General features: G+C 45.8%; 1 protein-coding gene across 6 annotated transcripts in view; it reads right to left on the bottom strand.

Moving 5' to 3' along the window:
- The window catches only part of UBASH3B (ubiquitin associated and SH3 domain containing B), a 131,595-nt gene that overhangs the window by 34,481 nt on the left and 82,878 nt on the right, over positions 1–14,236 (bottom strand). For all 6 annotated transcript variants that reach the window (XM_056543058.1, XM_056543059.1, XM_056543060.1 and 3 more), the window contains exons 2-5: positions 8,784–8,837; positions 8,522–8,708; positions 3,408–3,606; positions 1,922–2,091 (exon numbers count right to left, since the gene is read on the bottom strand). In XM_056543058.1, the coding sequence (XP_056399033.1) occupies positions 1,922–2,091; positions 3,408–3,606; positions 8,522–8,708; positions 8,784–8,837 (610 nt within the window). The remainder of the gene's footprint in view (positions 1–1,921; positions 2,092–3,407; positions 3,607–8,521; positions 8,709–8,783; positions 8,838–14,236) is intronic.

Raw genomic sequence — 14,236 nt, 5'->3', positions numbered from 1 at the left:
CAAGGTCAGACGTAGCAGAAGGTCAGGGCAGGCAGCAACGGTTCGTAGTCAAGGGCAACGGCAAGGGTCTGGATACACAGGCAAAGGACACACGGGAACGCTTTCACTGGCACAAGGCAACAAGATCCGGCCGGGACAGGAAGGGGAAGTGGGTTTTTATAGTGTTAGGAGTGCTTGGAACTAATTGGGCCAGGCATCAATTAATGGTGCACTGGCCCTTTAAATCTGAGAGACCCGGCACGCACGCAGGCCCTAGAGAGCGGGGGCGTGCGTGCCGGGACTGAGCAGGAGGATGGGGCAGGTGAGAGACATGGGGTGCAATCCGAGAGCGGACAGGTCCCGTGCCTCGGATCGCGTCCCCTCCGGTGACACGGGAGCAGCGCTCGCGGTCAGTGGTGCCGACCGGAGCGCTGCATGTACAGGCACGCCGTGAGCGCTCCGGGGAGGCAGCGGGACCCGGAGCATTCGGCGTGACAACTTGTATCTGTTTGTGAACAGTGTCCTATGTTCCTGATCAGTTTGCCTGTTTATATTCTGCCCTGTTAGTATTTGTATCCTGTCTTTTATATCTGGTTGTCTAGTAGTTTTCCGTTTCTGTTTCTGGCCTGTGACCGACTATGTATATTATGTTTTTTTATGCCACTGCACTTTAGCGCAGGCAGGGACTGGCGTACCATGGCTTAGGATGGATGGGCAGAGAGAGTGTTTTTAGGGTCAGTTTAGGGCTCACTCTCCCTGTCCCCCAGTCGGTCATGACAATAACTGTGTGAAGTTTGGGACTTGGGACTTGGCACTCCAGACCAGGCCAGCTGGCATATCTGACCTTTTTGCAGAGAAAAGGTCGGATTTGACTGACAGACGGGGTGAGAGCTGAGCTAGCTTATAACTAGAGAACACAGCCGGTCTCAATAGTAAGACCCGATGTGATCAAAAGTTTTGGCATGTCTGGGCAACGTGTCAAAAACTTTTAAATGATAGTAATGCTTCCAAAATTTATGGAGTATGGATACATGCAGTGAGTGGTTTCCCATCTCGCTCATCTCTAATTGTAACATAAGCTACCTCCTGTAGGTGGCACTGTAGAGCAAGTTTTTTCTTTCTACAAATGAGCTACTTTGCATACTCTTTTTCCCAGGAAGCATTGCACAGCTTACAGCATTTGGCGCTCTCCTCGAGGAGACTCACTACTCCCACTGACCATATAACTATATATATATATATATATATATATATGTATATATATATATATATATATATAAACTAAACTTAATCGATGTCTATCTGTTATCAGCCACAGTCTGCAAAAAACAACTATAGAGGCGATGTGTAAAACATTTGTATAAGATAAGATTCAGGAAGTCAGCTCAGCCCACGCGTATGACATCTTCACTTCTGCTAAACGGATAATGTTGTAACATTGTGTATGTATATATACTGTATAGATCAGTGTTTCCCAACCAGGGTGCCTCCAGCTGTTGCAAAATTACAACTTTTGCAACAGCTGGAGGCACCCTGGTGGGGAAACACTGGTATAGATAGTTAAACGGATATACTGTATATCAGTGGTTTCCAACCTGCGGACCTCCAGATGTTGCAAAACTACAACTCCCAGCGTGCCCGGACAGCCAAAGGCTGTCCGGGCATGCTGGGAGTTGTAGTTTTGCAACATCTGGAGGTCCGACGGGTTGAAGACCACTGCTGTATATCATCCCTTCATATAAACCTCCCTAGTTACATATCCCTGCATGTCTAGCCAGGTTTACCTTTCAGGAGATCAAGAAAGCTGCATGTCAACCCTATGGGACCTGTAATGGCAGCCGTATCGGTTTTTACCCAGCTTTTCCAGATACAGATACTACTACAGACGCTGCCATATAGCATCTTAAACAACTTGGATTAGGGATAATGGTCTCTGCGTTACCTCGTGATTGATATATCGGATGTCTCGGGAAAATATCGTCGCCACCCAATCACATCCCAGGTTGAGGTCGATATTCTGCGCCAGTTTTTCAAGGGTGGGCAGGTGATTGGCCTGGAAGTGATACGCCAGCGTCACGTGTAACTGCTTCTTGTGTGGCTCCACCCGAACATCTAAAAAAAACAGGGGTCCGGGCCATCACCCACTATAGAAGATTAACCCTTCGCCTCCCTGTTCCTTCCTTAGTAGTTAGGACCTCCACACTGCCCCATATAGCAGTAAGGCCCCACATATAGTAGTTAGGTTCCCCACACTGTCGCCATATAGAAGTTAAGACCCCCACACTGTAACCACATAAATACCGCATCAATGACACAGGCCATTAAGGTCCGTGCGGCTGCTTCCTGTGGCTCTACCTCCTCTGCCAAGTGTCTTTAAAGGGGTACTCCGGTGAAATTTTTTTTTATCAATTGGTGCCAGAAAGTTATACAGATTTGTAAATTACTTCTATTAAAAAATCTTAATTCTTCCTGTATTTATTAGCTGCTGAATACTACAGTGTAAATTCTTTTCCGTTTGAAACACAGAGCTCTCTGCTGACATCATGACCACAGTGCTCTCTGCTGACATCTCTGTCCATTTTAGGAACAGTCCAGAGTAAACATATGCTGTTCTGGACAGTTCCTAAAAGGAACAGAGATGTCAGCAGAGAGCACTGTGGTCATGATGTCAGCAGAGAGCTCTGTGTTTCAAAAAGAAAAGAATTTCTGCTGAAGTATTCAGCAGCTAATAAGTACAGGAAGGATTAAGATTTTTTAATAGAAGTAAGTTACAAATCTGTTTAACTTTCTGGCACCAGTTGATTTAAAATAAAAAAATAAAAATATATAGTTTTTCACCGGAGTACCCCTTTTAATGCAATAGACATAAAGGGCGCATTCAGCCATAAGTGGATAATGCTTATAGTCCCGGGCACAATTGTTTGTTTCCATTCCTTGACGAAAATTGAAATCATTTTTGTCACAGTTTTCATTGGAGGAAGTTTGTTTTCGTTTAGTTAACATTTCGTAATGAAAATATCTGGTCAGCTCCGGTAAAATACCAGATCCCTGATGGACCCCATTCAAGTCAATGGGATCCGTCAGGACCCCTGGTGTCAGTTGTGCTCCGACTTGTTTTGGGTCTGTTCGGTGCAAAAAAAAAAAAAGAGCCAAACAGACCCAGAATGGGACAGAGCACAAAGATCATGTGAACTTAGGGGGGCACTGCATGACCGAACGAACCAGATCAAACTAGTATTTTAGGGGACGGCACTTTGCGCCATTCCCCATCAGAGGAGCCAATTTATCAGGATTTGGGGAAAGGGGGTATTGGGCAATGGTTTGGAGGTGGGTGTAGGGGAGGTTCACTTGGGTGATCTTGTGGCCCCTGTTTTGAACATATAGGGGGCCCCCAGTATGACACTGTTCCCCCAATATATTCCTCTCACCTGTTTTTACCAAAGCTTCTTCAGCAAAATCTGCCGCAAACTTCTTAAGAACCTCGGCGCAGTCCTCGTTCACAAAGAGGCCGATGAAATTGGAGGAGGTGTAGAGCTCCAGGGGAAGGGGATTAGGGAATTTGGATTTCCAGCGGGAGACGATGGTCTGTAAAGCTTCGCACAGCGCGTCCACGTTCTTATCTTCACACTGGACCGGAAAACAAAGCACAAATATCAGCGCCGCGTAATCGCCTCCCGGACGCTTCAGATTCAATTAGAACAACCGGAGATCAATGGAAACCAGATGCCGTCCTTGAAGGAAAATCCTTGGCAGCCTCTCAAGGGTTAATAACAAGCTGCATTATATCCACAATGACCGGGAGTGTCCTACCCGCCAGGGCTCAACCGGGCTGGGGACCTCAGGCAGGAAAATGTCACCGGCTCACAAGATAAAAAGAATCCAGCTTTTATTTAAATATCATTAAAGGGGTACTCCAGTGGGAATTTTTTATTTTTATTTTTCAAATTAACTGGTGCCAGATTTGTAAATTACTTCTATATAAAAATCTTAATCCTTCCAGTACTTATCAGCTGCTGTATGCTCCAGAGGAAGTTGTGTAGTTCTTTCAAGTCTGGCCACAGTGCTCTCTGCTGACACCTCTGTCCCCATCAGAAACTGTCTGGAGCAGGAGAGATTTGATTCTGCTCTGAACAGTTTCTGACATGGACAGAGGTGGCAGCAGAGAGCACTGTGGCCAGACTGGAAACTACACAACTTCCTGAAGTAATTTACAAATCTAGATAACTTTCTGGCGCCAGTTGATTTAAAGGAAAACTATCACATATTTTCTCCCGATTAAAACGAGCCCTACCTTGGTCTGATCCGCGGCGCCGTTCGCACACAATTGTAGTTTTAATCTCTGTGTAAATCCTGCTGTAACTGGCAAAGGCGGGGTTTCTGCAGGCCACTCATGAATATTCATCCCTCCTGTTCTCCCTCTCTTCACCGCTCCTAACCAGAGGGAGGGGTGAATATTCATGAGTGGCCTGCAGAAACCCTGCCTTTGCCAGTTACAGCAGGATTTACACAGAGATTAAAACTACAATTGCGGGCGAACGGCGGCGCGGATCAGACCAAGGTAGAGCCCGGTGGATAGTGCGGGAGAAAATATGTGACAGTTTTCCTTTAAAAACATTTTTTTCCCCATCGGAGAAGTTTAAATAGTGGTGGGGGGTGGGGGGGACTACGACACAATGCATTTTAGTCTGTTAACAGTCCTTAATCATGGTTAAAGGGGTTATCCAGGAAAAAAAAAAATTATATATCAACTGGCTCCAGAAAGTTAAACAGATTTGTAAATTACTTCTATCAAAAAAATCTTAATCCTTTCAGTACTTATGAGCTTCTGAAGTTGAGTTGTTCTTTTCTGTCTAAGTAATCTCTGATGACACCTGTCTCGGGAACCGCCCAGTTTAGAAGCAAATCCCCATAGCAAACTTCTTCTAAACTGGGCGTTTCCCGAGACAGGTGTCATCAGAGAGCACTTAGAGAGAAAAGAACAACCTTAACTTCAGAAGCTCATAAGTACTGAAAGTATTAAGATTTTTTAATAGAAGTAATTTACAAATCTGTTTAACTTTCTGGAGCCAGTTGATATATATAAAAAAGTTTTTCCTGGAATACCCCTTTAAAGGGGTACTCTACAGGATAGTGGGACAAGTGTCTGATCGCTTAGGGTAGGTAGGTGTTCAACCAACTCCCCCAACACAACAGCTCCATGCATCTCTAGGTTAGCAACGGAGATACAGTGTTTCATTTGCATTTTCTATATTTTGGGGGGGGGGGGGGGGGGGGGATTTTTCACTTTTTAATTGTATTTAAATAAAGCTGGATTAAAAAAAATAATAATTTTGGATTCTTGGTAGTCAGTGACGTTCTTCTAAACATTTTCCAGATTTTACTACCAAGATGAGGCCCGAGCCGCTTGGTCATCCGCGCTTCCAGCAACAGGCCGGTGTGTCTCCAGAATATTTCTATCTACCGGCATTGAGCGGAAGTATTTTCAGGTTCCTCGCTCTTTCAAAATTGAAAACCTTAGGCCAGTGTTCCCCAATAGAGATGAGTGAACTTACAGTAAATTCGATTCGTCACAAACTTCTCGGCTCGGCGGTTGATGACTTATCCTGCATAAATTAGTTCAGCTTTCCGGTGCTCCGGTGGGCTGGAAAAGGTGGATACAGTCCTAGGAAAGAGTCTCCTAGGACTGTATCCACCTTTTCCAGCCCACCGGAGCACCGGAAAGCTGAACTAATTTATGCAGGAAAAGTCATCAACTGCCGAGCCGAGAAGTTCGTGACGAATCGAACTTACTGTAAGTTCGCTCATCTCTATTCCCCAACCTGTGGCTCTCCAGTGGCTGTGATCTATGGGGCTTCATGGAATATTTCTTCCTGTCCCCTGAGATCTCTATTTTCTCCATTATCAGCCCCTATATCCGAGGAGTCCATGCTCACGGTGAGGAGATCACTCACACTCACAGCTCTCACTTCCCCTCCCGGCTCCAAACTGTTACATTTTACACGATGGTGTCAGATTGTGTGGTGTGAACGTCAGGGACAGGTCCTATCTTACAGTACAAAACAATGGGGGAGATTTATCAAAACCTGTGCAAAGGAAAAGTTGCCCAGTTGCCCATAGCAACCAATCAGATCGCTTCTTTCATTTTACACAGGCCTTGTTAAAAATGAAAGAAGCGAGCTGATTGGTTGCTATTGGCAACAGGGCAATTTTTTCCTCTGCACAGTTTTTGATAAATCTCCCCCTATATGTCTGCACCTTTATCATTATATAGTAAGAAATTCTGCAGAATCCTAATAGACTTCAAGGGGGAGATTTATCAAAACCCGTCCAGAGGAGAAGTTGCCCAGTTGCCCATAGCAACCAATCAGATCGCTTCTTTCATTTTGTAGAGGCCTTGTTAAAAATGAAAGAAGCGAGCTGATTGGTTGCTATGGGCAACTGGGCAACTTTTCTTCTGGACGGGTTTTGATAAATCTCCCACTTCATGCTTCAATTCCTCATTATTATCAAGATCTCAAAGTTAAAATGACTTATCCCCTATCTACAGGCTATGGCAGTGTTTCCCAACTAGGGCGCCTCCAGCTGTTGCAAAACTACAACTCCCAGCATGCCCGGACAGCCAAAGGCTGTCCGGGCATGCTGGGAGTTGTAGTTTTGCAACAGCTGGGGGCACCCTGGTTGGGAAACACTGGGCTATGGGATAATTATCAGATCATAGAGGCTCTGAATGCTGAGACCCCCAACAATCTCCAGAATGGGACCGGGGGTCTTTGTTGTGGGTGGTGCGGTGTGTCACGCATGCTCCATTCCTAACAAAGACCCGGGGTGCTGTTCTTGAGATCGTGGGGGGTCCCAGAAGTCTGACAATAATGTCCTAACTGTGTTCCCAATGTTGCCCATTCTTCCCACCTATACCTTGTGGGAGAAGAAAAGTTACAATGACACTTTCATCCTAGTTTCCTGTCCTCCTCTCCTGAACCCCTATCATGTCCTCATATTCGGTCCTGATTTCCTGTCCTCATATTCCACCTTCATATCCCCTCCTCCTATCCCGACCTTATATCCTGTCCTCGTATCTTATTCTCATATCCCGACCTTATATTTTACTCTCATATCCCATCCTTATATCTCGTCCTCATACTCCGTCCTCCTATCCCAAACTCACATCCTGTCCCTATATCCTGTCCTCATACTATGACCTCATATCACGTCCTCATATCCCAACCTCATATTCTGTCCTCATATGTCGACCTTATAGCCTGTCCCCATATAACGACCTCATATCCTGTCCTCATATACCGTCCTCATATCCCGACCTCAAATCCCAACCTCATATCCCATCTTCATACTCCGTCTTCCTATCCCAACCCCCATCCTGTCCTCACATCCTATTCCCATATCCCGTTCTCATATCCTGACCTCATATCCTGACCTCATATCCCATCCATATATCCCGTCCTCATATCCGACCTCATATCCCGACCTCATATCCCATCCATATATCTTGTGGTGTCCCGGTACAGGACCTGGTCCTGTCCCTGTCTAAAGTCCCCTCAGCTAGAGTCCCTCCATTTCCACAGGGCTCTCCTGCACGGCTTGCCCCTTGGTCGCCTCATATAAATATCTTTGTATAGTGTATAAATGTATAGGACCTACCCAGGTCACGTGATATACTATAATGGTTGTACAGATATTTAGGACCTTCCTGGGTCATGTGATGATGTCATGTGTTACCCAGAGTTCTCTGGGTTCAGGACTTACAGGCTTTGCAACCAATGGGATTAGTCCAGCCCCCCTAGCATATAAGGGGCTGTAGTCACTAATTTCGCTCTCTTAGTTCCTGTTCTTAGGACCTGTACATGGAAGCAAGCACATATCAGCATCAATCTCAATTCAACGAGCCAAAGCCTAAGAATCCAGCAGCCACTAAAACCGTGAGTTACAAAACTCTATCTACAAATCCTGTGTGACTACTATTCTACTCAAATCCTATAATTAGTAGCACAGTGGCCTGCTTAAAGCTAAAGACTATTCGTCCCAGCCAAGCCTGTGAGGAACCTGCATCCCGGTTACCTCAGGAGAAACTGTACAATTGTAAAGACTGTTGCATAAAAGTTCAAGTAAAAGTTTCCAGTTATCTCACAAAATCTGCTGTGGACATTCCGTTTATTATCCCTGCCATTTGTGGGCCGGTTGGCGGCAGGATCTCCTATACTAAGCAAACCACACCCTGGCGTCACAACAAGTAAGGGTTAATACCACCAGACCCTGTAATATCATTGCAACACCCCAGACACCACAATCTCATCCCCATATCCTGACCTCCTATCCCGACCCCATATCCCGACCCCATATCCCGACCTCATATCCCATCCTCATATTTTGCACAGGTGTGAACAGGGCCTAACCTCGTTCTAATCGCAAAGCTTCACATTGTCTATACCAGTGTTTGGCATCGGCTGTCTGGGCATGCTGTGAGTTGTAGTTTTGCCCTGCTCCTGGGTCCCCTCTACTGATTTGAGGACCCCTGCCTGCGACGTACCATGAAGAACTGGCAGAGGGTGATGTGCGGGAATATGTTGTGCGCCTTGTTCTTCCCGCACAGCTGCTTGGATTGTTGCCAGAAGTCGGAGAGTTTTTGGGCAAGGGGGCCCATCGGTCGCAGGTACAGCACATACTCCCGAGGCAACGGGTCGTCCAAGAAGGGGTCATCTACGTGGGAGAACAGCCTGGAAAATAAGCAGATTCTCAGAATACTGGCTTCTCCGTGGATCAGTGGACTGAACTATGGAGGTGATACCCACCAATCACAGGCGGCCTGGACGCTTCTCCCTCCCGTGGACGCTAAAGCCTTCAGCCTGGAAATACAAATAAGAGCAGTTAGATAAGAGGAAAACCGAGGCAAAAGGGCATAGAGTGTAAGAAGTATGGTCGGGACTCTTACTCCCCCTCTTGTATCTCTCCTTATTCCTTACAGGGTGTAAGTGTGGTGACGCAGTACAGAATACCATATCCTGCCTATTCTGTCAGGCAGATGTTGCCTTCAGTGTCCATCTTGAGTCCACTACTCAGGACTCATTATATTGTAATATTATGCCATTGTTGTTGTTCTGGAATTTTCCATATTACCAGTTCTTTAAGTCTGTTAGCAGAGAAGGTGCAGAGTGGATCAGGTGACCTCTCTGCCCCAATGGGAATACTTCAAATTGCCCTGCATATAGTGTAGGGGGAGAGGAGCTGCCCCAGTCTAATTAAGAGCTAGCTGAGCTGCTGTTCACAATTGAGCTCCTGAGGTACAGTGTGGAGAAGTCAGAGAGAAGCGTGAGGGGATCTGAGGAGGCCTCAAGCAAATCAGAATTCTAAACCTGCAGCCACGCATAACCTAAGGAAAATCCCCTACACTCAGGTGAACGTCAAAGCCTAGCGGTAAACATTTAAACCCTGGGGAAGAAAAGCAATTGTCTTCAGTCAGTCAGTCTGCAGCACCAAGGTCAGCGTGGGTTGCCATTCATCACAAGTCAGTCACCATACAGCACAGCCCAAGCAACTACAAGTCACAGCAAGGCGAAAGGCTTCCAAGTTTACTCTGCACCTCCCTTTGCCCAAATCTATACTGTAAAAGGAATTACCATCTATCCTGCCTCAGTAAAGACAGTTATCCGTAACCTTGTATCAGAGTATTTATTGCCCCGTGCCTGGCCCAACCTGCAGGTTGAAGACCACTGGATAGGAGGTAATACTCATGTGTTCCCACTGCTCCGGACCAGTCACCGCTCGTCACCGCTGCCCTGGATGTCGCTCCATCGCTGTCGGCGCGTCCCCGTGGTGTCCGGACGTCTTCTTCCCCGGGATCCACGCTCTCCGTCGCCGTCATCACGTCGCCGTCATCACGTCGCTACACACGCCGCTCCTATTGGATGACGGGTCGGCGTGCGCCACGACGTGATGATGTTGAAGGAGAGCGCCCGCCATGCAGGGGATCCCGGCACGGAGCAAACACCGAGGAGGAAGGTAAGGTCCCTCCCGGTGGCCTGTAAGCTGTTCGGGACACCGCGATTTCACCGCGGCGGTCCCGAACAGCCTTACTGAGCAGCCGGGTTAGTGTCACTTTCGCTTCAGACGCGGCGGTCAGCTTTGATCGCCACTTCTGAAGGGTTAATACAGGGCATCACCACGATCGGTGATGTCCTGTATTAGCCGCGAGTTCCGGCCGTTGATGGCCGCAGGGACCGCCGCGATAGGTGTGTATTCGCCGTATAAGACGCACCGACTTTTCCCTCCCCCCAGAAAGTGTGTCTTATATGGCGAAAAATACGGTAATTTCATGTTATTCACCCCGTAGGCACCACATAAGCTCCTATGGTCAGGACTCTTACTCCTCCTCCTCTTATGTCTCCTCTTATTCCTTATAGAGTTTAAGCTCCTATGGTCAGGACTGTTACTCCTCCTCCTCTTGTATCTCCTCTTATTCCTTATAGAGTTTAAGCTCCTATGGTCAGGACTCTTACGCCTCCCCCACCATATCTTCCTTGATGTACATTGTATTTGCCTCCATGCCCCTCATATTTCCCTGCCCCGGGGGTCCCCACCATAAACCCTGCGCCTCCTCCCATCACCACCTGTCACTATTCTGTGACTTCTGACAATCTCTGAAATAATCCACTTGTTAAATATTCACCAGACCGAGGGCGTTCTCCTGCCAGGGCAGTAAAATAATTCACAGGAAACTAGGTCAAGCAGAACACTCGGCAAATTATTCCGTAAAACTGGAAATATTGAGACAGAAGAGGGAAGCGTGAGAGAAGACCTTGCACCGGTGAGGTGGCGGGAGGCCCGAGGCATGATGGGATACAGTAATAAGGCTATACACAAAGGCTATAAACTTCTGTGTAGCACAAAATACATTTAGGGAACACAGCATTACACATTTTACACAATCGCATGCAACATATCATTGTAAAACACAGAATTATATTTTGGAACAAAGATTTTTTTTAATTATAAACGGCTAAAATTTGGTAGCACAAAATGAATTAAAGGGGTATTCGCGGGACCCCTGCGATCATACATCTTATCCTGTATCCTTTGGACAGGGGATAAGATGTATGAAGCCGGAATACCTCTTTAAGTAAAAAAAATATTTATGATGTGTTCTGTGAATGTGCAGGCCCTTGTCAGATCGCAGACTGCTGCGTAGCCTTAAAGGGGTATTCCGGGCAAAAACATCTTATCCCTATCGAAAGGATAGGGGATAAGATGTTTGATCGCGGGGGGCCCACCGCTGGGACCCCCCGTGATCTCCCTGCAGCAGCCCTTTATTCTATGCATAGCTGCCTCTGAAGTTCCAGAAACCGCCGGGCTTCCGAGACAGGGACGTGACGTCACGCCACGCCCCCCTCCATTCATGTCTATGGGAGGGGGCGTTGCGCACGTTACGCCCCCTACCATAGAAATGAATGGAGGAGGCGTGGCATGACGTCACGTCCCCATCTCGGAAGCCCGGAGGTTTCCGAAACTTCAGATGCAGCTACGCATAGAAAGCGGGCTGCTGCAGGGAGATCGCGGGGGGTCCCCTATCCTTTCGATAGGTGATAAGATGTTTTTGCCCGGAATACCCCTTTAAGCCTGGCAAGTTCCAGCATGGGAGACTGGCTGGGAACTCTGGGTTCTACTGACTTTAATATACTGTATTTATGAATGACCTTGTAGAGAGATTGCATAGTAAATTGTCAATCTTTGTAGATGATACTAAACTACACAATACAGGACAGTACACTGTGTAGAGTAGGCAACTCAATAGAAGACAGTGCACTGAGTATAGTAGATAACACAATAGAGGACAGGGCACTGTGTATAGTAGATAACACAATCGAAGACAGGGCACTGTTTATGTCAGATAAACAATATAGGAAAGTGAACTGTGTATAGTAGATAACACAATAGAGGACAGGGCACAGTGTGTTGTAGATAACACAATAGAGGACAATGCAATGTGTAAAGTAGATACCACAATAGAGGACAGTGAACTGTGTATGTCAGATAAACAATATAGGAAAGTGAACTGTGTAAAGTAGATAACACAATAGAGGACAGTGCACTGTGTATAGTAGATAACACAATAGAAGACAGTATACTGTGCATAGTAGGCAACGCAATAGAGGACAATGCAATGTGTATAGTAGATAACACAATAGAGGACAATGCACTGTTACACATGGATCTGGATAGGTTGGAGGCTTGGGCTGTGATAGATTTCTGGAGAGTTATAACATTACAGGTAATAGTCACTAGAGTCTGGACAAGGGTTGTTGATACGGAGATTTATTTTAAAGATAAATTGGAAGTCGGAAAGGAATTTTTACCCATAAAATTAGTAAAATTGACTTGTACCTCATGTTTTTTTTTTGCCTTCCTCTAGATAAACATTAATGGACAGTGTTTCCGAACCGAAGTTGTAGATTTTCAATAGCTGGAGGAACACTGGTTGGGAAACACTTCTATAGGGTAATACACCAAACTGTATTGATGTATAGTATTGTATTGACTGTATTGGAACATAATATTCCATCTTGTAACACAGAATTCTATTATGTGCCCCGCACATGGCATTAGGCTAACAAATACTGTTTTGTGATTTTGGGATATTGAATGCCAATGTGGCACGCCGACCAATTGTTGATTAAGACTTTAATTGGTGATAGGACGATTTGGAACCTCTATGTGATTGCCAGCCAACAAAATGGTTCCACTTCAGGCCCATCACATGCGCCCATTACTGACAATACACAGATCTGTAAGGGAGAAGCGGTGATTTTATCTGCGGCTCAGGTCACATGACAATGAATGGCTCTTTGATAGCCGCCCGGTGACATGTGACTACCGGTAAGACAGAGCGGGTTGTGTGCTTCGTATTAGCACGGCCCGCCTTGTATAATCGAGGAGCACTCTAGGACACAGACTTTCTTATTGCTGCGTTGCAAAAAAAATAACACACATTGAATTGTGTGCGAGAGACGACAGCTGCTCAGACGGCCTGGCCCCGATTCAATCCGCTGTTGTGACAAAATAGAACACACTGTCAGCAGGCGAGTTACATGAGGATATGAGGTTTATCACCCATACAGTCCTTATACCCAATGACATCGCCACTGTCCTAATATAAGTGATGACATCACCACTCTCCTGTTACTAGTGTCACAGACACCACTCTTCTGACCCAACTGATGACATCACTGCTCTCCTGATGTAACTGCTGAGATCATGATGTTGCCACAATCCTGTTTCCAGGGGTGACATCACCACTCCTCTGATCTGATGACATCACTACTCACGTCATGTATATGATGACACTCCCCACTCTAATGATGACTGACGATATCACAATTTTCTAGATGTAACAACAGATTACATCATTACTCTCCTGTTTCCAGTGGTGACATCACTTCTTATCTGACTGATGACATCGCTGCTCTCCTGCTGTAACCTGAGACAACAAATGTCGTTACCACTTTCCCGTTTCCAGTGGTGACATCACCATTGCTCTGATCTGGTGACATCACTACTCTCCTTGTTTAAATGATGAGAATGCCCTATTGCTAGTCATGACATCACCACTCTAATGATAAATGATGACATTACAAGATGCAAGATACAAGATTTTTAAGATGCAACCGATGACATTACTTTTCCTTGTACAATGGATTACATCACTTCTCTCCTGTTTCCAGTGGTGACATCATTATTTATCTCATCCAACTGATGACATCCTGACTCCTAAGACAACATATGACATCACTACTAGGTAAATGAGAACATTCCCCCTGTTGCTTGTAGTGACATCACCACTCTAATGATTACTGTTGACATCAAAATTTTCTACATGTAACGGATTACATAATTACTCTTCTGTTTCTAGTGGTGACATCACTAGTCCTCTGATCCAACTGATGACTTCATGACTCCTAAGACAAAATATGACATACTGATCCCTAAGACAACAGATGACATTACCCCTATCCGGTTTCCATTTTCCATTGGTGACATCACACCTCCTCTGATCTGATGCCATCCCTACTCTCTTCATATAAATGATGACACTACCCTGTTGCTTGTCATGACTTCACCACTTTAATGATAACTGATGACATCACAATTTTCTAGATGTAACAAATTATGGACTCCTCTGATTCAGCTGATGACATCATAATTCCTAAGACAAAATATGATATCCTGACCCCTAAGGCAACAGATGACATTA

Source organism: Hyla sarda, chromosome 10 (assembly GCF_029499605.1).
Source record: "Hyla sarda isolate aHylSar1 chromosome 10, aHylSar1.hap1, whole genome shotgun sequence".
NCBI lineage: Eukaryota > Metazoa > Chordata > Amphibia > Anura > Hylidae > Hyla > Hyla sarda.
This window is presented reverse-complemented; position numbering and strand designations above follow the sequence as displayed.